A 24,393-nucleotide genomic window follows, 5' to 3' on the forward strand; every position below is an offset into this window, starting at 1 on the left:
TAAGCAGAAATTGCACTTTTCAGGCAGGACAATCGTTTACTTTTTATAAGCTGCTTAAGATCTGATTGTTCACCCAAGACTTCAGCTAGAATGGGCGTCTTTGGTTGGCTATCGACTGCTTGACTTTTGGAGTTTGGTCCTGGTTGGCTGTCTCTCCCCCTCTTTTATCTGTAAACCACTCAGAGTTGCTATAGAGCAGGGGTGTCAAGCTTGATGCCACTCACTGCACGTAGCTGACTGGGTGGCCATGGCACTCCCAAAACTGCTGGCACGTTTCCTTGTGGCACTGGGTAGACTGGGCTAAAGCCATGTTGGTCCAATGTTTCCTCTTTGCATTGGGTAGATCGGGCTAAAGCAATGTGGGCTGGCTACTTACATTTTCCAGGATGGCCCTGCGGGCCAGATCCAACCACGTCGCAGGCCGGATTCGACTCATTAGCCTTGTGTTTGACACCCCTGCTATAGAGCCTCAAAATTGAAACAGTTAAAATCCTCCTGAAGACGTCTTCTGCATAGTGTACCATGCATATTCCCCTCACTCAGATATGGCAGATCATACTGGGGCAGCCCAAGGGAACAGATCAACTGACATTAGAGATAGTTACCGTACTCATACCATATGGTTTCATACTGGCTTGTCTACACCACACAGCTCTTTCAGTTTTGATGACGGGACATTTGCACTAGTAGTGAGCAGTATGGTCGTGATATTTTTACATTGTGGGCAGTGCTAGTACCTACTTGGGGAACTAAGAGATTCTTTCACTGAGTTCACAAAGGAGCTGTGCGGACAGGACTCAGCAGTGTGAGCCATATGGTGTGAGGCAGTTCCCTACATCACCAAAAGAGCAAGATGCTACAAGGGTCTGTCATTAGCAAGTTATGTAGAGCCTTGCAATCCGGCTGACATAACTAGATTTGCTACAAGTAATTAAAAGGAGAAGCAAATCCAGCTTCATTGAACATGCTTGCCCTTGAAAGTATCTTTTGGACATGTGCCTGCCATTTTGCATGTACAAAAAGTTAATACCATCACCACAAAGGCCAAAACTACAGACCACAAAAACTCATACATAGAATTGATGTCATTGTGAAGGCAACATATATGAAATCTGATAGGCCTATAAGCAATATAAATATAATTTATGCTGTATGCCAAGGCCAAAATCACCCTGTTACAAACTATATATAGTCCAGATACATGCCACATTCAGCAAGAATACAGAGCAGTTGCTCTATTACAGTTTATAGGGGCAGTACAATTCTCTCTTAATTGTGGAAATATTTTGACCCTTTAGTGTGTTGTAATGAACTATTGTAAGAACTATGTGTCCTGTACATTGTTGGCCTGCGTGAAAACATGCAGCTTTGAAATGCTATCCCATCTGTTATTTTTAAAGCCTTTTGAAGTTTCTACAGAACTTGTTGCTTTGGAAAGCATGGCCAGAACTGGATTTATCCAAACCATTTTCTTCTTCCCCCTGAAAATATCTGGAATGCGAAGGATGATTTCTACCCAAATGGGCTAAACTGTAATTCTATTTAACAAAGATCTTTGTTACATATTTAGCAAAATATAATTTTCATTGAGCCTAAATATAGCCACTAGATGTGTGCAATGCTATTCGATCCAGAGGGTAAGGTACTTGTGTGGAGATTATCAAGTAGCAGCTGTTGGCGGTTCCTGAAATGAAATGCATTTATTTCTGGGATTTTACAGCAGTCTGAGGCAGTCTTGGAAAAATAAAGGTTCTAAGGAATTTTGCCAGTTGCCACACAACTGTGTACCACAAAGCACCTTTCCTCTTCAAAGCATGGAACAATTCTAATAACTACAATGTTTATCTTGTATACTTTTGCAAAAAACTTATTAAAAGCAGTGCTAACTGTATTTCAGGGATGGAGTTAATGTGCTCTGTCTTTATTGTAGACAAAGTATGTAACCATACTTTGTAATATGACTTGGAAAGAATTATCTGTTTTGTATACTGTGCAATTATAGCGTGCAACTCATTGTTACAGAAACAGAACCCCTCATGTTTTGTCACATTCCCTTTCATCTGTTCTGTAAGTTTTACTTCTGGAAAATATAAACTGCTCCCAGAATGACACATTCCAGGTAAACGTGTTGTTTCTGAACCAGTTTGATAAGGAACAAGTAATGTATATACAGGCTGCAACTAATGTTGGAAATAATGCTGAAAAAAATACTTAATGAAGATCTGCTTGCTTGTTGAAAAGGATATGGTGGTTGTTCATGTTTCTTATGTCAAGGAACTAGCTTTTACTTCAAGAGTCTCCTATTAATTATACAGAAGAGTACTATACATTCTTCCATATCCAAATTCAGCAAAATTAAATTTGCCGGAATAAATGTAAGTGCTCTGACCTGCATATCTGAGTTATATATGCTTTGTATGGGCCTTGGCAATTATATTGTATGTGTTTGTACACACACACACACATTCATATTGCAATATGCAGTTGCATTCAGTTGTGATTTTAATGACCAATTTTCTAGGTCATTATGACTATCACTGTTAAGGCTGTGGATATTGCATCAGTGTCCTATATGCAGTCTTAATATAATGCAGTGAACTAATCATAAAAAGAAATACTGTATTGTAAAATACATTAGGTTTCTAATAATTGTAGCATTTAGAAAATGTAACCTGTATCACTGACAACACAAAAATGCTTAGCATTTGAAATTGCTTTCCAAGATTCAGCTAGACAGAAAACACATTAAAAACAACCACCAAGTAAGGGGGAGGCCAAATTATTTTATTTATTTATTTTTAAAACTAGCCAATCATTTCTGGCAGATAGCACTATTACCTAAGTTAGATAATTAAGTGCTAGATTTCAGGTGTCAATTAAATCCCAAAGTTTGTATGGAAGCTTGTATGGTGTAATCGAATTTAACTTCATATATTGTTTTCAAACAAATTCACATCTTTCTGAGAGCTTATTTTTCAATAAAACATTGTGTGCCACGGACTGTAAAAATTTTCAGTAGTGCAACAGTAATGTTTTCACATTTCGATTTGAAAATTAATAAGATTTTTTCCTTTGAAAAATCTCAATACCTTGTGCAAATGTTGACAGATCTTTCCATGTGTCAAACACACTTTAAAAAGATGTCCATTATTATGTACAAAAGCCATCTACCGCATGGGCAGTGTAAAATACATCCTTTCATAACAAAACTAAAATGTACCTCAAAATATCAATATACACATTACATGATATACATTATTTACATATCCATAAAAAATTAGAGTACAAGTTTCTTTTTTAAGACTAGTCAGTCCTTTGAACATCAAAATGTAACAAGGCTGGATTCAGATTGCTGGCATGTTCTTTGTCGGTATCCAGAAGCTATGCTTGAACTTTTAAGAGTGTCTTTAAATGGACTGCCATCATCTTCCTGTTTTTGTCAGAAAATTCAACAGTGCTCCCAACCCAGTGACTGGGAGGCTTTGGAAGGACACTGGGAGAAGGAGGATCACTAAATTTTGCCCCAGCATAATTTTCTTTTTGGTTAGCTTCTGTCACAAAAATAGATTTCTTTGCTTTAAAATTTTCTGTATTTTTCAAAGGCTTTTTCTCCTGCCTTTTAATGAGTTCAGATGATAACGATTCTTGCCAAAATGTATTTTCACACTTTTTTGTAGATGGGAATTTATTTAGTGGTATGTTACATTTACTTCTCTGTCTGTTAGTCTTTGATTGGTCAGATAGATGCATATTGTGAATAGGCTGATTGTAAGGCAGCGGAATCTTCTCAGATTTTCCCATCCTGTTTTTGAATAACTGCAAAGATAGAAGATAATCTCATAAATATCTCTGACAATAATTTCTAATGTCTTAATATTAAATACACATCAGTTAATCCTTTATTCTATTACGTTATCTTATAGTTCCATATAAAAATAAAAGTTAGGCTCACCTAGCTATAAATTGCCTGTTTGCACTTCACAATTGTTGTCAAATTGTTTTATCCTTTTCCTTCATTTCCTGGCTTGCCTTCAGTTTGTAAACTAGATGTCAGGACCTGTCTCACTTTAGAGACAATAGTTTTGAGATAGCACTTGTCTAAAAATCATAATTAAAAATTAAAACGGAAATAAGCAGAATTCTAGCGATCGTAACACTAATCCTATACAGGTTATGCTTCAATCCAACTAATTTAAAGAGTTTGTTTTTAAGGCCAAAAAAATAGAGGTTACTGTCTAAATGGCTGAGGAACGATGATGTATGAGAATCTTTATAGCCAATCAGACCACGGTTGTATCTTGTATATTCAATTAAGTTACTTTAAAACTGTAGATTAACAGAATAATGTAATTTTCCTCTAACTAGTCAAAGGTTCCCATTGAAATGACCGATTACAGTTCTGAGGATCTGACTAGGGATCTGAGGATTTCATATCTATAATACTGTTTCCTACTAAAATGTGTAATTCATAGAATATATTTTAAAAGAAATAATGTCCCTAAGTGCCAGTAACAGTGCCAGTTAAAACTAAGGTGCAAGTAGTCCTCAATTTACAACAGTTCATTTAGTGACAATTCAAAGTTAACAGCACTGAAGGCACACAACCATTTTTCATTAGACTACTGCAGCACTCCCATGGTCAAAATTCAGTCTCTTGGCAATTGACTCATATTTATGACGGTTGCGGTGTCACAGAGTTATCTGATCCCCGTTGGCGACCTTTGACAACAGCCACATAATGGTGTTACTAATTGAACAGCTGCAATGGTTCACTGAAGAAGGGCTGCAAGAAAAGTCATAAAACTCACTTAACAAATGTCTTGCTTAGCAACATACATTTTGGGCTCAATTGTCATAAATTGAGGACCACCTCTATGAACCATCCGATTATACTACATTGCATACGCGACAAAGATCTCGGGAGAGGAAAAAATACGAAAATGAGTGGATTTTCCATAGGCAGTCCCTAAGGTCTGGAAGATACTGGGAGCGGGGTTGGGGGCGGGGGGTAGGGGTCGAGCTTAAAAACGTTTGAAGACAAGTTGCCTGCCAGGATGAAGCATAAGCCACAAGGACCCTTCTCTAACTACGTCTTCCAAGTCAAAGTCACTTCACCGGCAGGTTTGCTGGTTTATTCCTATCGGAAGCATCACAATTAAAATAAGGCATACTCGTACGACATCCGATTTAAAATATATACGGTAATACAAGATTTAAGAGACGCTCAAATCGAACAGATCAAATTGGCAGGTAACAGCAATCCCCCCTCCCCCCGTTATCCTTTTCGGTAAACAAGCAGAGGGAGCGGCCATCCGCTCCCCGCCCCCACGGCGGGCACTGCGAAGCGAAACCAAATCAGCCTTTTCTCCGCCACGGAGGCGGCCCGCCTTCCCCCGTCGCCCATTGGGCAACGGTCTTGGCCGCCGCGTCGCCTCAGATCTGAGTCTGTTGCTGGGCGCAGGCTCGAAGCCGATTGGCGCGCGGCTTTCTACCTATCCGCGCCCGTGGAATCTCCCTGCGGCGGCTGCCTTCACGCGCAGGCTATGTAACGGAAACTCGGCCCCGCCCGCCCAGCCCGGAGCGGACTCCGTGCGGCTCCTCCCTCCCTTCCTCCCTCTTAGAGAAAGAAGCTGCTTTTCGGCCCTGTGGTTCGCCTCACCTCTTTCCTGAAGGGCTTGTTTGTAACGACCGGGGTGGTTCTCGGCGAAGGCGCCAGAGCTTCCTCGCTGGAACGTCCCGTTTCTAATCCAGAGTCTGACGAAGCGGCGGGGACTTCGCAGCGGTTGCGCGTCCCTTGCGCGGCGTTCCTTCGTCCCAAGCCGGCGCGGTGTTGTTGAAGTTGCTGGTAGCAGCGGCAGTGTAAGAAGCCGCAGGGAGCAGAACGGATCTTCCCTCTTCGTCGCCTGACTCTCTTCAGCGACGGTCTTGCGCTACCGTTTGGTCCTAGTCCCGGACAGCAGCCGGGTTGGGGGCTTTCGCTGTTGTAGTCTGCCCGCAGGAGTCGTTGAAAAAGGGACGTAGGAGATGAACGACGGTCCTCGGTACCGGTTGACACCCGGGCTAGAAAGGGCGAAGGCGCTGTGGTAGTCACCATAGTGAAAGCTTAGAATATATGCGCAGCAGCGCAGGAGCAGAGAGGAACAAGGAGGGGTGGGCAAAAAAACCGGGGATGGAGGGATGGGACTGCTCAGCCTCGGTCGGAGCCGAGGCTGCGCTGGTCGAAGCGAGCAGATCCTCTCTCAGGAGAACATGGCGGGGGAGTGAAGCGAGAAACCCTAACGCCCTACTGTTGTTACTTCAAGAAGGACCGCCCTCTTCCGGTTGGCCGCCAATCAGAACAGAGCCGTAGCGGGAGCTTCTGCCTCCCGTCCCTATTGCCCAATCAGCAGAGAACTCACTCCTTTACGGCATCCGCGCCACCAATCCGGGCAGGCGTAAAGCTTGCAGGGAGGTGGGGCGCTGGGGGCTCCCCCCCCCTTGTAAGAGTCATTTAAAGTTTTCTGTGGGCCGTAGGGGCTCGTCGTGGTGGGCGGGGAGTGTCCTTTGTCTAGCGACAGACCCTCCCTCTCAATTCGGTAGAGTTCTGAGTAAACAAGCCTAGGATTGCGCCTGTTGGGCGGCGGCGTCCAATCAGGAGGACCGAACGGCGCTTAGCCCGCCTCTCTTATTTGTGTGACAGTAAATCCGGAAGGAGGAGGGGGAGGAGAGTGAGAAGTGGTCGCCTGCAGAGCGGGAGGTCCGAACGAACTCCGGCGGCCGGCAATGGCAGAGGAGGCGGCGGCTGCAGTAATGTTGGTGCCGCGAGGCCCGGAGGCTGCGGGGCTGCTAGAGGAACGCGATGGTGCCGTGCATCAGGAGGAGAGTCCTCCCCGCTTCGTGGCTACCGGCTTAGATAATCAGCAGGTCTGGCTGAGCCCTTGGAGGGGTCCCGCCTGCCAAATCCCAACTATCGATCCCAAGGCGCTGCAGGACTTGGCAAGTCTGGCCGTCCGGGTGGCGACGCAAGTAGAGGACCTGCTGCGAAACGTGCAAGGCGCCCTGCAGGCTCTGACGACTCTCAGCGTGGGCTGCATCCAGACCTACCGAGATGGAGTGGAGAACCTGGGAGACGCCGTAGACACAAGCATCCGCTCCATGTACACGCTCATGGCCCGCTGTGAGGAGCTGGATGTGGAGCTGCAGCCGGTACCGGCCCTGGCCAAATCCATCCGGGACATGAAGAGTGCGCTGGACAGATTGGAAGGCCTCTGCAAATAAATCTTCTGGGCTGCTTTTCCTGCTGGCCTCTCGGACCTTGAGACTTGTCTCCAGCCAAGAATGCCTGTCTCTTAATAGATATTTCTTCAGAACCCGCTACTCGGTAAATCTCAGGATCCTTGCAAAGCTAACGGTTAACCAGCTCTGAGAAACTGGATGAAACTGGTTTGTCCGTTTAATAAACAACCAGTTCTTCCTCAGACTCTGCTCCCCCCTCTTGCAACAATGCCAGTAAAGACGAACCCATAGTCCCTTGCACATAAAGGTTTCTGTAAAAACCTCCTAAACATTTAGTCTTGATAATAAATTTTATGTAATCTGCTCCATATATTTTTATTCAGAAATAATTGTTTGTGAAAATAAGAGATCATGCAAGATTTTAGGCTTGAATTGCCACACAATAGAATTTAATTCCTGAATAAATGTAAGTCGAACTGCAAACTGAATAAAACATGCTTCTTATTTGCAACTGTTTATGTAAGCATACATGACTTTCTTAACTAGATAATTTATAGACTCATTGAGGTAAATGTAACACAATGGACAATGTTAATATCTAAACTGTTTCACGAAGAATTATTTATATGAGCAATATTAGCATTTATTTTAAACTAAAGATTAGTATTCATCTAAATTTCCACATAATTTTATATTGTTTTATAGGCTTATATTGGTTTAAATTTGAAAATACTGGAAATATTAAGGTGAAGCAACATCTAGTTTCAATATTCACAAAAACCCAAGCCACATTACTTAGACTAAAATTCCTGGAGGGCAATGATGTAATATTGAGAATGCAAAGTAAAACTGATCTGGGAATTTCCAGGGCTACAATTTGCCCTCATTTATGAACTGACTGAATGACGTTGCAGAAAGTCACTATATACAAATCCCATGATATGGCATAAAACATGATTTGTGTGTATACTGAAACTAAGCAGGCTGATGGCTAGTCAGTGTTTGAATATGTTGTATGCAGCATGTTGGTGAGCATTGGTTGGCTTTTGAGATCTACTTAGTTTTTCAGTAGAATCACAAAGCCCACCAGGCAGGAGAGTTAAGGAGGAAGTGCTTCTTAATATATATTTAGTTTGGGAATTTAATTTTATTACTAGAGATGGAATGAAATTATAAATCTTGTCATGAAATTCGAGCATAAATCTTGTCATGTATATAGTAATATTATTCTTCAGGTTTTCTTGATTTAGTCACTTTAAAATGGGAAAATACTTTAAAAAGCAATAAAGATTTATTAAGAACCTGCAAGTCATTGTTCATCATGTTAAAATGTATTACAGATTCTTTTCTAATTTCTGTACAGACCTGATATAAAGTGCCTTGATTTCTATAGGAAGATGAAATGTAAAGGTCAAATATTACTTTTTTGATTCTGCCTATAATTACCTTGATAATGTTGTGAATGTTAGAAGTGGCTTCATCTCTCTAGTAATCTCTTCTGATCTAGCATTTGCTCTCAGGTACCAGTAATGTATGAAGCATTAATTGTTGACCTGTAAAACTATTAACAAAATAAATAATCTATATTGCTGATGTTTACCATTTAAAACATTAACAAAATGTGTTCTTGGGTTTTATTGCTGAAATCAAAAATCTATTCCATAGTATTCCCATTTAAAAAGAGTAATATTAATAAAAAGTTTCGCCTATCTGAATATAAGATGTATAACTGCACTGTAGTCATTAGATTCAGAAGTTCAGCTCTTCTGTTTGAGAATGTCATCAATTTTCCAGTTGAAATCTATGATACTAAAGAAATGCATTTATGTAGCAATCTTCTATGTTAGTATATATCCCATTGATTTTTTTTAAATACCATAGGATGAATGTGCAAAGGAACTAATTTTTTAATAATCAAGATACTATTATTCTCTAAAAATGTCAGAGGTTTGTGGCATCTTATGGATCAAATCTCCATTGTACAAGCTTTTGTACGGTCAGTTACATGGTAAATTATAGTAAATTTTGTTACTTTTCAAATCTTAAGCTTAAATGCTATAAAACAGAAGCATGGTACTGTAAGTTTACTGCAGAAATTCAATATACAGTAGTTGCTAATTTGGAAACAGCTGTTTTACTATTCTATTAGGGCTGTGATGGCGAACCTATGGCACGCCTGCTGGAAGTGGCACTCAGAACCATCTCTCTGGGCACCTGAGCCGTCACCCATTTCTCTTCCTGGTTCTGGCCAGCTGGTCTTCATGCACCGGAAGAGCAGCAGCCCAGTGTACATGCACGGCAGACACAGCTCTTCCAGTTTCTGGTGCACATTTACGTGCGAAGACCAGGTGGCCGGTGTACATGCGCGAGGCAGAAACAGAAAGATCATCTTCCTGGTACTTGCATGTGCACTGGGCGGCTGCTCCTCCAGTTTCTGGCCCATATATGCCCTGGCCACCTGGTCTTCGCACGCACTTGTGTACCAGAAACCGGTAGATCGGGTGGCCGGTGTGCATACGTGTGCCAGAACCTGGCAGACCATCTTCACGGTGTGCGCATGCACACTGGGTGGCTGCTCTTCCAGTTTCCAATGTGTGCATGTGTGTTGGCCAACTGGTCACACACGCATGCATGCCAGAAACTGGAAGACCAGCTGGCCAATGTCCATGTGTGCCATAACCTGGAAGAACATCTTCCCAGTGCGTGCATGCGCACTGGGCGGCTGCTCTTCTGGTTTCCAGCATGCAGATGCATGCGATCCCATTTCAGCACTTGGTCCCGAAAAGATTCGCTAACACTTTATTAGGGCTTTATTGTACATCGTTGAAAGTTGAAAACGTTATTAATAGGGTTTAGAATAAAACCTTTCATAATCATGCTTTTTTAATCTGTTTGGTATGTTTTTCAGATATCATTAATTATCTCTAACTTGGCCATTATCCTAATCCTATAGTTAGAAAGTACTTTGACTCTTTGTAGTTGTGTTTACCAAATATACTAATTTCTTAAAACAAAATTTCTGGAATCACTCAACATACCTAGTAAACTAGTATAAACTAATCATATAACCTTAGTTTGCACAACAGACTAAAATACAATATGGTCGGCTAGCTTGTGGTTCAATGTGTGTACTATTTTTGAGTTATGCTCTGGCAATGGAGAGCGTTTGAACGTGTGTTATAACATGCAGAAACATTTTTAAACAATAATTAAAGCAGTTACGCTGTTGCAAAGCTGATGTGGAATGAAAATGGTTTCTAGCTATCCCCGTAGGCTATGCGTGCAACTGTTTTGCTTTTATGACTGCCAGGTGCAGCTTACAAAGCAGCCATCTGCACCTTGCAAAAACACTGCTGCTCTAATAATTCAAAAAGAGGTGCTTTGCTGATCATGCATGTGAAATACACAGCACTGGTTTATAGCTTTACCATCAGGGCTTTAGCTTGTCCAGCTTGATGAATAAAGTCCAAACCACAGCACAATCAAGAGCCATGTGTGCTAGAGTGCTGAGAAATTCAAAACATCTGGAAAATGTAAAGTTCGTGAAGAATGGATCAAGATATATATTTTTTCATCCAAATAAATTAATGGTTTTTTTTAAAAAAAACTATGCAATCGCTGTTGGGATTTTTGTTTTATAATATTTTATTAATAAAAATAAAAAGTAATCCCCCCCCCCGAAGTGTGTGTATATGGGGTTTTTTTGCTTCAATTTTTTAAAATAGAAAAGATATGTTAAAAACTTCAAGTGCTTTAGGTTACATCCTTTCAGCAAAAATTAATATTTTTAAAAATGTTCTCATTGCATTATTGCAGATACAGTGAAATTGATGCTTTATTTTAAATATATTTGTTCCATTTTGGTAAGAAGCAATTGCATGTATTTTTGGTATTTAATATTTTCAGATGTTTATTTTCTTTTGAAATTTAACTCATGTGAGTTGGAGAAAGAAAATAGGCTTATAGTCAAAAGACTTGCTATTCAACGTAAGAAAAAAAAAACAGCTCCAACAATTCAGTACTATGCAGAATTGATTAATATAGATCAGCTAGTGGTGACTAATGACTTGAATTTATTAATGTATGTATAATCTGTAAATATCTGTCTTGTATATATTTCTTTTTTCAGCTATTTCTCTTTTGTAATTTTATAATTTTGTGTAGTTCTTGTTTTCGTAAATAGTTAATTGAAAAGCCCCAAAAGATAAATAAAATGTATGACTATATTTGATAAATTAGGAAATTTAATTTTAGTATAAATTATCTGTAGATGGAAACATTCTTTTTCTAACAAAATTGCCAGAATGACACAGAACAAATATAGTTTCCCCAACACATCAATCTCATTTTACTTTCCTTGCCCAAAGCACTTAAGCTTCAGTTCTGAAATAAATATGTTCTTTTGTGTTTATGGCAAAATCCTTGTTTATCTTTGTTTCATGGTAGAAATAATGCAGCTCACGCAGTTATTTCTGCCTTAGGGTATAAAAATAATGCTGTTCTTTATGTTCTTATATTGTAGTGGTGCGTGTAGGGGGAGCGGGGTGGCAGATCATCCAGTGAAGGTTTTGGGTTTTGCTTTGCCAGAAAATACCTTGGAAAGGAAGAAATCAGGGAAAAGCTTACGGTTAAACAATCGTGTTCTTAGATGTATACAACTTTGTGTTGTTGGGAGCATATAATGAACTACTATGATAATTTTTCATTTTTTTTTTCATCTTGATTTGTTCCACAATCACCCCTTGTTTGACTCATTGCCAGATACAGTGCTTTCTCTCAACTGGAATCATTTGTATTGCCAACCTTTCTCCTTTTCCATTGGAAGTGCTGTGACCTATTTTCAAGACACCACTGCTCCTATGCTCAACAGCTCGCAATTATTCTCTTCCAGGCCAGAAAAGCCACTTATAAAAAAAGCTGACATAGCTATTTCAGTGGTTTTGAATATTTAACTTGCCAAGGGCAAATTTGTGGTGGACAAAATGGCAACAGACTTTCTCTGCATTTTATGCACTACTGAACATTGCAACTGAACCAGAAACACGATAGAATGGCCCATTTCAGCCTTAAAGCTCACTGGGGGATTTTTAGAGCTAGTTGCTGTTGTCCAGTCTACTGTGCATTATGTAACATCTGTGAGATTGAAAATGTGAAATGTTATCCTGAGATTCATGAAACAATAATAGCATAATAAATTAGTATTCAGGTGTTTCCTCAAGAGCAGGGCTGGCTAACTCCTGGCCCATGGGCCGGGTGCGTCATAATTGACCATGTCCATGCTTGGTTTAGTAAAGGGGGGAAAAAGTCCCGATACATCATGTGACACTGCTGTGACATGAATTTGACATTCCTGCTCTAGAACAGGTGTCAAACTCAAGGCCAGTGGGCTGGATCTGGCCCACAGAGTGCTTAGATCTGGCCCGCAGGGCTGCCCTGGAAACAGTGAAGGACCAGCCCGCAGTGCCTCTGTCAGCAAAACCGGAGCTTGTGAGGGGCGCGTGCGGCCTTCCTGAGCTCTATTTTTGCTGGCAGAGGGTTGCAGAAGGCCATCACAGCTGAATACGCAGCTCGCGAAGGCTACACACAGCCTTTCCGACCTTCATTTTTGCTGACAGAGCGCTCGGGCCACCACAGGCGTCCCCAACATGAGTAAACACATGTCTATCTGTCTCTGTATAGCCTACTGCTAATTTTTGCAGCCACAAGCTTTAATCCGAAGCTGGGACCGAAGCAATAAGAACTCAAATCTTTGGTACGGCTATAATGCTGCTGGTAGAAAGAAATTCCTCAAAAATCTAGAGTTGTTTTTTATGAGCGAACGAGATGGTAGGCTTTGTTGGCATTTTGAGGCTGTTTTTAACTATTTGACAAGCAAAAACATGTAGCAAACCTCAATTATGTAGCAAAAGCAGTTGGAAAAAAAAAACTGATCAAGGGTTTGTCTGCTACAAATTAAAGGCTGTTATAAGAGAACATTAAGCAGCTGCTGCCTAGACTTGCTCTTGAAAATTGTAAGCAGGGACGTGGATGACTCAGTCTCATGTGATGTGCAGAGAGAGGTGATGTAATGAGTGTGAAATACACATGATTCCCAGGAGAGCAACACACACGGACAGACAGACACAGGCACACACACACAGGGGCGCACGCTCACACATGGTGTGGCTAATGTTCCTTTTATTCATTGTGGACAAAAGGACAATAATGGCAACACTATGCCTACACCTTTCTTTGTTGTTAATCAATTCAAATTCTAACTTCCTACATTCACATAGCAAAAGGGAGATAATACGAATTTATAATGAAAATTAGTGGTTCAAAGTGGAATAGAAAGATGTGATTTCCACCACTCCCTCTTCAATGTTGCTTTGTCCCATACTCTTCAACAGTAGCTATCTTTGAAACAACAATCAAAGTCTTTCCATTTTTAATATTGATGAATCGCACGAATGCTCTAGTTATTTTGTGGGAGGGAACTAAATGTTCTTTGGATTTAAGGATATATTTTTCTGGACAAATGTACATGAAATATTGATGGGCTCTGACATAAATTAGATCTATGTAAAGCACTTAGGGATGAAAAGAATAGTACACATTTTCTTTCGGAGACCACAAAGTGGTACCATTTAATATATTCTGTTCAGTAACTGAGATTGGAGAATTAAGTATTGGATTGAGAAGCATCAGTTACTTCTGGATCTCTACATGTTTCTTTTGACCCATTTTCTGATAAGAAAATTTCACAGTAAAACGTTCAAAATCTGTTCACTAAGGAGGATAGAATGGACACACAAATAAATGACATTTCTCATACCCGCTTGAAATTCCTGAAAGTCTGATTTTTATGGTGGTCTTTGTGAATCAGCTCTTCGATGGCTGACTACGTGAAACCACTTTAGGTGTGGGGGGGGTAGATTATAAATTATCATATATCGTATATGATTTAGCTTAAGATTTATACCCTGACTTTACCCCAGTACTCAAGGTAGCTTACAAATAATTGCTACCTCAAATCAGGGCGAGAAATAGTGACTGGCTAGAGTCATCCAATGTGTTTCCATGACTGTTGTCCTAGTCCAATATCTCGATCAATGCACATATATATCAATGCCCATGTACACCTTCCTTCCTTCCTTCCTTCCTTCCTTCCTCCCTCCCTCCCTCCCTCCTTCCCTCCCCTCCCCTCCCCTCTCCTCCTATTATTCTATTTTTGATGATCTTCTGACAAATAGTTTTACAAGTTTTGTCTTGTTTCAAAAACTTACAAAAACTTTGTTTTAACCAAAATAAATAACGTAGGCAGCATTATCTCTCAGTCTTTGTTTTGTATTTATCTTTTAATCTTACTTTCTCACCCAGAATTCATCTTTCTTGATGAAAATAGCTATATAACTGTTTTGTTATTCTCAATATATTCATATTCAATGCTATGGTTTCCTATACATATGTAAATAAATATTTAGGATGCTGTGTCAAGAACATAGCAAGGTTATAAAAGTCTAAGAAAATCCACTATTAGTAAGAGGTCAAATACAGTGGCATTTTATTTGTACAGGGTTTTTTTTAACGTTGAAGTTTTTGCTGAACAAGGGAGTGGGAAGTATTTGAAGCAATTGTACATTAACATCCTGGAGTTTCCTGTCTGCGTTAGCATAAATGAGAAGTGACACTGCATTGCATGTGGATGATTACTGGCATTTACGTAGTACTGGGAGTTGGTTACAACATTCATGTGTCAGCAAAAGAGGGAGGAATTTTCTCTTGGCTTTACAGAAAATATGTGATAAGGCTTCAGAACACTGTTGAAACTTGAAACTAGCTTTGCTTAGAGCATATCCAGCCACATTTTTTTAAAAAAAAAAGAAATAGGCAGGAAGATCCTGGATCAAAGTGACCTAGTTTCTGTCTCCAGTCAAGACACTGTGAAACTTCTAGATGACATGTTTTCTTTCACCGTGGCACGACAAAACCGCGCTACGCAAAATAGCGGAGATTAAATCGCGTCACTAAAGTCGCGACGTCATCACCGCGCGTCATCACCGCGGGGACAACAGCGCGGTGACAGAAGAGCGTTCTACATGCTTCGTTCTTTGCCTCCAAAGGTAGCCCTCCTCTTCCAGCTGACAGCGGTGGCAGCAGCCTGCGGGAAGGGTCCAGCACAGCCACGGGGGACAGCAGGAAGCCCGCGGGGGGGCCCGAGCAGGGCCGCCGATGCTGGCGGCGGAGGAGGACACAGCAGTGGCGGCGGCTGAGGCTCTCCCGGGGCCGCCGAAGCGGGCTTGCCCTGCAGAGGCAGGCCGCCCTCTTCTTCCTCAACAACATCTCCTTGGATGGGCGGCCGCTGCCACCAGGCAACCTGCTTCGCTGGCCCCGGGAGAGCCTCAGCCGCCGCCGCCCGCCCTGCCTCTTCCTCCGGGGGAGGTGCCGGCGGTGGAGGCCGCCTGTCCAAGAAGATGTTGTTGAGGAAGAAGAGGGCAGCCTGCCTTCGCCGGGCAAGCCTGCTTCGCCGGCCCGGGAGAGCCTCAGCCGCCGCCGCTGCGTCCTCCTCCGCTTCCTGCTGCCCCCCGCGGCTGAGCTGGACCCTTCCCACGGGCTGCTGCTGCTGGGCAGCCCGCTTTGCCCCGTGCCCGCTACTGCTGTCAGCTGGAGGAGGAGGGCTACCTTTGGAGGCAAAGAACGAAGCATGTAGAACGCCCTTCTGTCACCGCGCTGTTGTCGCGGCGGTAGGGTCGTTTTTTTCTTAGCGCTTCGGACGCCGCGGATTTGCCTCTGCACTTATGTCGGCGCGGATAAGGACATCGCGGTTTTGTGGTGGAACCTTCTTTCACTAGGAGGAAATTCAAATGTTATTGTCCCTGGGTTTTTTTCTTCCCCATATTGGCACCATTCCACTGTTTTGTTGTTACACTGAGTAACAACAAAATGTGGCAATCAGAATTTGATTCCCCATTATGTGAATGGTCTTTTTTTAAAAAAAATAACTGATCAAATTAATGGAGTGAATGTTGTTGGATTGCATTGAGACACTTTTTTTTGCCACAGTTTATATGCACTCATATTTATTCTATTCTTTTACCTGAAATCAACAATTTTCTTCCCATAACTGCGTCTTGTGTCTATTCTTTTGTAAATAGTTTTAAATTATTTTATTGGTGTGCAAGTTAAAGAGCACATCTCAAGCACCGTAACTCTGTGAACAATATTGTTTGTTCTGATATCTTCCCATAAAATTATTTTCCCTTTATGATCTGATGGTGTCAGACTTGCATTAATTGGCTGTTTAATCTCTGCTCCTTGGTCAGACCCATATGTCACTACTCTGTTATTGTTTCTCGAAAGAGCTGAATTCGCTGGTAGTTTTCTATGAATTTTATAATAACGCTGGACAGATCAGCTGGAAGTATCCTATGGCAGAGGTCATACTGATCCCCAGTCTGTGGATCAACACCGATCCACAGCATACCAGCAACCAGTCCGCACAAAAAAGGGAAGCCCCATCCATGGGGTACAGGCAGCACGCAAAACCATGCCCTCCTCCAGTCTGTGGAAAAACTTTTCACCACAAAACCGGTCTCTGGTGCCCAAAAGGTTGGGCACTCTATGGGTTTTAACTCCATATCTGAAATAGTAGAATGACGCAGCCAACAATTCCTCTGTTGCTACCCCAGAGAAAATAGGGAATCTAGAAATGTGGGGAAAAAAATAGAGAAACCTAAACAAAACTGATGCTTGTGACCCCACTGCCTTTATGATTCCAAGCTGGGCTTTAGAAAACTCAGGTTATGACAGTATAGGTAGAAGGAGAAATCTCTTAATGACAGACTGTATGCAGTTAGAGGTTACTATATTGCTTAAATTGGTGTTTTTTTTTTAAACAACAACCAGCTGATGATGTGCTGAATAGGAGGGGCAGGAGAACCAATTACATCGTTTATTAGGTCCTGCATAACAAAACCAAGCAAGCATTATTCAGTAGTGTGTCAGAGCAGATGCACTGTTGATAGGCTTTAGAGTTGGAACAGGAAATTCATGGTGATACAGTTTTCTACAGATTGAAAGATGGGTGGCTAACACTTCTACTCAGTAGGAAGGAAAAACCAAAATATAGGAAGGGGGAAACATGTGCTATTGGAGGAGGGTACTTAAGCAAAATAATTGCCTAAACATTTCCATGAAATTTTGCTTAACAAACAAGCAGGCAATGTTCAGATGTCCACGAGAGACGGTCAAGTGGCCATCATGGTTGGAAGACCCTGCTGACAGTCACAATCACTCATGACCTAGTCACCTTTAGTTTGAACTACTACAATTATTTTATGTGAAACTGCCTCTGAAGAGTACCTGGAAGCTTTAGCTGGTACAGAATGTAGCGGCATAGGTAGTTATGTGCACTCCTAGAAAAGAGCATGCTACAATTTTGCAAACTGCATTGGTTGCCAGTTTGCAACTTGAAGTGCTAGTTTTGTTCTATAAAGCCTTTCATGGAATGGGACTAGATATCTGAAAGGCTGTCTCTCCCTGGTTACATTATCCTGTCCCATTAGATGTCACAGAGAAGGCATGATGTTGATGCCATCAGCTAGGGACTTACCGTATTTTCGGAGTATAAGACACACTGGAATATAAGATGCACCAAGACTTTTGAAGAAGCAATTTTTTTAAAAAGGTTTTTGCACTCTGCAGACCTCCTGAAAATGACCCCCCCCAAAGGGCATGAATAGCCTTTAGGACGCTTGTAGAGTGCTCCTCGGGCTGCAGGGGGAGGGGCAAAAATGAGCAAAAAACAGTCCATTTTTACAAAAATGGGCCTTTTTATCAAAAAAGGGCACACACAGCCTTTAGGAGGCTTATAGAGTGCGCCTGGGGGCAAAACGAGCAATCATTTTTGCCCTCCCTAGCCCCCAGCAGCACTCTGGAAGCCTCCTAAAGGCTATGCATGGCCATTTTTGCTAAGGGGGGAAGGGTTTCAGGAGGCAAGAAATACTGTATTCAATGTAGAAGACACACCCAGATTTTCACCCTCTTTTTTGAGGGGAAAAGGTGTGTCTTATACTCCGAAAAATACGGTATATTTGGTGGGGCCTAGATGTGCCTTCCCTCCTCTGGTGTTTGCCTTATAGAACATTCTCCCCCAGCCGTAAAGTGATATTAGCTTCATCCTTTTTGACCTTCTGGAAGGCCCTCAAGACCTGTTATGTTATCAGGCCTGAGGTTCCCAGGGCCACTGGAAGTTGGAGACCTGTTTGGCTCTCCACCTGGCATCTCCCCTTGATGTGGCTATTGTATAAGCTGGACCACTGGTTCCTAAGCCTGATTCCGGTGGAAGCTGTTGTCAGCTCAGTGGCCTACCAATTGCCTTTCCTGGCCTGGCTTCATGTCCACCTGGTTTTCCATCACTCCTTGTTGATAATTGGGATGCCGGCCAGTACCCACTGGAAGTTGGTACTGCCACCTGTACCAACTGCTATGCTGGTGCAGCTGGAGTATGAGATATAGACTGACCGTATTATGGATTCCCATATCTGCTGGGGACATCTGCAATATATAGTAGACTGGAAGGGCTATGGCCCCGAGGACATATGTGGGAGGTCGCCAAGACCGTACCTGCTCCCTGGATAGTCTGCTGGTTCCACTGGCGGTACCTGAAAAAACTTGGTCTGTGGGGTCCTGGAGGGGACAGACTCTGCCAGGGGGAGGGAGATGGTCAGCTCTTAAATATGATAAGTAAACAAATAAATAGTGAGTGTTCTATTCTCATGATATGCTAAACTGCATCGTTATTAGTCATGGTTAATGGCCATAGGTATGATGCATCCAGCAGAAAATACTTAGCGAACATTGTCACTCCACTATCTTGTGTTGCTTTTTAGTACTTGAGAAGGTTCAGCATGTCCTTTCTCCCCTTTTCAATTCACCAACTGAATGGCCCAAAGTGGTGGGATGGGGAGAGAAACACCCCACCTCTTTCTACTGTTTTGGGCTGTGACAGGTGGACACAATCTGCTGCAATGCGTGAATGCTGCCCCCTCCACCATATACCTGCTCCCATGACAAACAATCCATTTGTTTACATCATTGGCTGCTGCACAAAAGGATACAAGCCCCTCTGCACAAATAAAACACCTGAAGGGGGGAAAAAGTAACTTTGAAACAGGCAGCCTCTCAGTCCATAAGAATTGACTATGGATTGGAAAAGGCCCTTTGAATTGAGAAGGCAAATGGCAGAAACAAATATTAGCATGTCAAACCATGGGGTTGATCCCATGGATATTGTCATGCAGCACATAGCACATCTATTGCCTGCATGGAGTCAAGAGGTAATTGAGATAGTCTGTTATGTCTTATGTGCCAGAGCACATTATATCAGTTCTATCACCTGTAGGCTAGTCACGTTCTCAATCTGCTTCTTTGGCAATTCTTTTTAATGGAAATTGTTGAAAAAGGGGTGGGACTCAAGACTGAGGCAGAAACGGCATTGGTTGCCTCTGGTGGGTGACAGTCTCAAGACCTGCTTGGAAAGTGCACCCTTCTTGGTTCTTTTATATTTCTAGAGCCCTTCAGTATTATTAAACAAAATATCCTGGAACTATTACAAGGGTTGGAAGTTGAGAGCTTCTGCTACTTCCTGAGTGGATAGTCCAGTTGATGGAAATAAGGGAGGAGAAGTCATCCAGTGGCTGCTCCAGTGATGAGTCGCCAGTTTTTTTACTATTGGTTTGGGCGCATTCCCGCGTGTGCTCCTGTGCGTGATGCGTCCAAGCAGGTGGGCGGAGCGTCCCACTGCCACTACTACTGGTTTGGGCGATCTGGGCCGATTCGGGAGCAACCCACCTCTGGGCTGCTCACTTGAGTACATGAAGCTGCTGAGGGGAGTAATCCATCAGTTTGGGATGCAGTATCACCAAGGCACTGATGATCATCAATTACATATCCTTCTGACAGGAGACAGAATGATTTTTAATTATCATGTTTCATATTTTCAAGTGACAACAGTCTAGGAGGATGCACTGTCTGTTTAAATAACTGCTTAATTGCATAATACAATATATTATAAAAATTAAATAATAAGATATTAGAGCAGTCGATGTCTGATTCTTAATATCTCACTCTTTCAGTTTTGCAATGTTTTTGGTGTGTAAATAGATGGAATTATATTGCCACCTAGTGAAATGTAGTGCAGTTGTAGATATACACAAAACAAATTTCACCAAAAACCTTTAGCATTCATTCTGTTCTTGCTGATAAAAAATAGAGGCCTACTGAGATCTTAAAATGCTGCTAATAAAATGTATATATTTTGAAATGAAATATTTTGGGGAATATTAGAATATTTCCCTAAAGGAGAAATAGGAAAAAAATCTTAAGGGAGGCAGAAACCAGCCCCAGTCTCCCTGCCCCAAGCAGAAACTGAGGAGGCCAGCTTTCCCATTCAGAAAGACTGGGTCAGACAGAAACTTCAGATAAGCAACAAGCCAAAGGTTGACAAGATTAGCTCAAACTCCTAGGATTTGCATTTCTCCGTTTGTCTATAGAGCCAGCCAGGACCCCTAGATGGCCCAACAGAAATAAAAAAGGTATAAAAACCCACCCTACTCTCAGCTCCATTTTGTCAGCTGCTCCAGAACCACAAACCCTGGTGGGTTTGTTCCTCAATAAAGGGAACCTTCCTTTCCAATCAGCCTCCATTTTATTCCTGGCTTGGAACAGAACCAGATGGATTTATCTTCCAACAGTTTTAAAAAACAAAACACTAACCTGTTACTTTTATGCTCTGGGGGGGAAAAAACCTATATAAACCTGAGTTATTTGCTTACCAAGCTACTATATTTTGCTGGCTTCCTTATTTATATTGTTTTATTATAAAACAAGTAGTACATTATATTATTGGATACAGTGATATTTATGGAGTGCCATCTACAGATTATTAACCCCGATGATTTAGATAGCTTACACCTTTTAAAAATAAATGAAAATTTAGAAATTATTAACTGTGATTTCTAAAATGTTAATGTTCAGCATAAGGTTGTTTAATTTTACATTTAAAGCTGAGTGTGGCATTAATAAACTGCAAAGTACATTAAATTGTTCACAACCTTGGCTTAATTCTTAACACTAAGATTGCCAGGGAACTGTTTTTTTATTGTTTATACATGTCAGAAAAAAGACAATAAAAACAAACACCTTTCTAATTTTCCCTGTCTTGTGCTTCTATCAGTTTGCTGTGTTTATAAGCATTTGTTTATTGCTCATCTGTATGCAGAACTTATTATTTTAGTACAATTGAATTGTAACACAACCATTTTAGAGGATGATCAGGAAATTTTTACTAAAGGCATTTTTGCATGGGCAGAAATGAAGTCATAACAAACATTCCCAGCAAAGAAACAGTAAGAAAGAGAAGTAGGATCAGTCAGCAAACGCAATGGAGCCCAGGTGGCGCAGTGGTTAGAGTGCAGTACTGCAGGCTACTTCAGCTGACTGCTAGCTGCAGTTCGGCAATTTAAAATCTCACCGGCTCAAGGTTGACTCAGCCTTCCAACCTTCCGAGGTGGTTAAAATGAGGACCCAGATTGTTAGGGGAAATATGCTGACTCTGTAAACCTCTTAGAGAGGGCTATAAAGCACTGTGAAGCGGTATATAAATCTAAGTGCTATTGCTATTGCTATAATGGTTACAACAGCCATGGGTAGCCAAGGAGGTGAAATAAACAGAACAGCCTGTTATGTGGATAGAAACAACAGCTGTAAGAGATTGAGAGTGAGCGGGAGCTAAGCTGATTATCCTTGAGGCCAGCAATGGCATTCAAAACTCTGATCTGTCTCCTGCCCGAGAAAGGACATTTGAGTAGGGCTTCTGTAACTGATTGTTTAAAACCGACATGCCCACAACATTTTAAGTTTTTGTCTCTCTTCCTGGCATTTTTGCTGCTCAGATTCGGTGTGGGCATCAACAAGGACATTTATTTTATTTATTTATTTTTCAAGCATGTATTAGATAACATATATAAGTATAAATGTGATTTTGGATACATGAAATGGATACGAATAAAAAGGAACATTAGGACGGTAGGCACGTTGGTGTGCTTATGCACGTCCCCTCTTAGGAATGGGGTGAGGTTGACAGTAGTCAGTCTAAGGTTAAAGTTTTGGGGGTTTGGGGCAGTGGTGGGTTGCTAACCGGTTTACTACCGGTTCGCTCATGCTCGCACGCACAACACTTCTGCGCATGCACTGAGAGGCTGGGCAGAGCCTCCTGGTTCAGCCAAACCGTACCGAACCGTGAGCAACCACTTCTGGTTTGGGGAAGAAAACCACTGAATCAGATAGTGAATTCCAGGCATTGACCACTCTGTTGCTGAAATCGTATTTTCTGCAATCGAGTTTGGAACAGTTTATCTTACCTTTATATCTATTGTGGGCTCATGTATTGTTGTGGTTGAAGCTGAATTAGTCATTGATAGGTAGGACATTGTAGCGGATAATTTTATGTACTACGCTTAGTTGTCTAAGTCCAAAATTTCAAGTCTGATGGCATAAGGCAGTGGTCCCCAACCCCCGGTCCGCGGACCGGTGCCGGGCCGTGGAGTACCTGGCACCGGGCCGCGCAGCGGCCAGGGGCCATGCAACGGCCGACTCTTCACTCATGCAGCGCCGTCGCTGGAGGGGGGGAGCTGCGCGGAAGCACAGGAGCAAGTGAGGCGAGGAGAAAGAATCTCCCGCTACTACACCACCTCCGCCCCCTCCCCGAGTCAGCTGTCCCCTCAGTGAACGCCTCCGCCTCTTTCTCCTTTCTCGCCTCAGTCGGCTCGCCTGGAAGCGAGGCGAGGAGGGGGCGGACCATGCGCTGGAAGCGGAGCCCTTGGAGGCCCTGGCGGCTTCCCCGCCCGGCCTTGGCTTGTGAGAAGGAACGGCGGGAGAAGTAGAGAGAGAAGGAGAGAGAGAACGTCGGGCAGCCGAGGGTGGGGGGGGTCTTTTGAGGGGAGATGGGGGGCAGCGCACGGTGGAAAAGCGGCGGTCTTGCCCACCCCTGCCTCCCGCCCGCTCCAGTTGCCGCAGCCAGAGGTGGGGGATCGGTGCTTGAAGTCTCTTGCCTCTCTTCCAAAATTTCGCCAACGGGCATCGGTGAAGCGCGCTCTTTCTCTTCCTCACAAAACACATTTCCTTTCCCCCCACGCGTAGTTATTGGCGATATGGACTCTTGGAGGCTGCGCTCCCGGGTCGCGTTTCCTTTTTGCAGCCCACGAGAATGCCTGGTTCTGAGCCTCAAAAAACGAGAGTTCTCTTAAGGCTGCAAAAAAGGAATATACTTTGGTCCTTGAAGTGCTTTTCCTGTTATTTGGACATTATATATATATATACGTACGTACATACGTATGGTATGTATATATGCATGCATGTATATATATATGTCTGTAGTCCATAATATAGTGATGATTTTAAAAAAAATTAGTTGAGCACATGGAATCTTTTTTCTTTTAGTATATTTTGGAGGTGGGGGCCCACTTTGTTATTTAAGATAGTATCTCCTTTTATATATGGTAGTAAAGATACCTAATACTCCCACCCCCTATTTCCCCCACGACAATCAATGTGTCGTCGCGAACAACGCCCCCTCACCCCTGCGCGCGCTCAGCGGGCCACGGTAAAATTATCAAAGGCTGACTGGTCCGCAGCGATAAAAAGGTTGGGGACCACTGGCATAAGGTGTTATTGTTATCATTAATAAAACTGAGTTGTACTAAGATGCTCGGCTTTTATGAGTATTTTTTTTAGAAGGAAACCCTTGATCACACTCACTTCCGAACAAGCGTGATCACCATAAGAAATGCATTTTAAATATATAACCTCCTTTCATCTCCTTCCTCAATCACCTGCCCTGCCAAAAGCCTCGTTAACGTGGCTTTATTCCTGTGTAAAAGGTATGGTGGGATTTAGAGACTCAGGATCAAGCTTCGTTTTCGCGCTTTTTACAGCAATGTTAAAAAATTTAAAATTTATATCTGTACACCGCCCAGAATCCCTCTATAAGGGAGATGGGAAGTGTCTAAATACTATGGATAAATCAAATAAAAATAAGAAAAAAAATGAACGCAGATTCCTGCGCAAGACTGATTTACAGTGCGTGATTACTTCTACAATTGAAATTCTTAAGTCAACCCAGAAGTAAAAACGCACCTA

At 42.3% G+C, this 24,393-nt stretch overlaps 1 protein-coding gene across 1 annotated transcript; it reads right to left on the minus strand.

Annotated features, from left to right (window-relative positions):
• Positions 1-2,763: 2,763 nt before the first annotated feature.
• Positions 2,764-6,282, minus strand: PNRC1 (proline rich nuclear receptor coactivator 1). Its single transcript, XM_014053794.2, has 2 exons — positions 5,660-6,282; positions 2,764-3,816 (listed from the first exon to the last, which is right to left on the minus strand). Exons 1-2 carry the CDS (start codon positions 6,092-6,094, stop codon positions 3,382-3,384), a joined length of 870 nt encoding a protein of 289 aa, XP_013909269.2. The 5' UTR covers positions 6,095-6,282; the 3' UTR covers positions 2,764-3,381.
• Between the last annotated feature and the right edge of the window lie 18,111 nt (positions 6,283-24,393).

This window comes from Thamnophis sirtalis, unplaced genomic scaffold (genome assembly GCF_051295495.1).
Source record: "Thamnophis sirtalis isolate CommonGarterSnake01/CBP01778 unplaced genomic scaffold, rThaSir2_p1.2 scaffold_6, whole genome shotgun sequence".
NCBI classification, from domain to species: domain Eukaryota; kingdom Metazoa; phylum Chordata; class Lepidosauria; order Squamata; family Natricidae; genus Thamnophis; species Thamnophis sirtalis.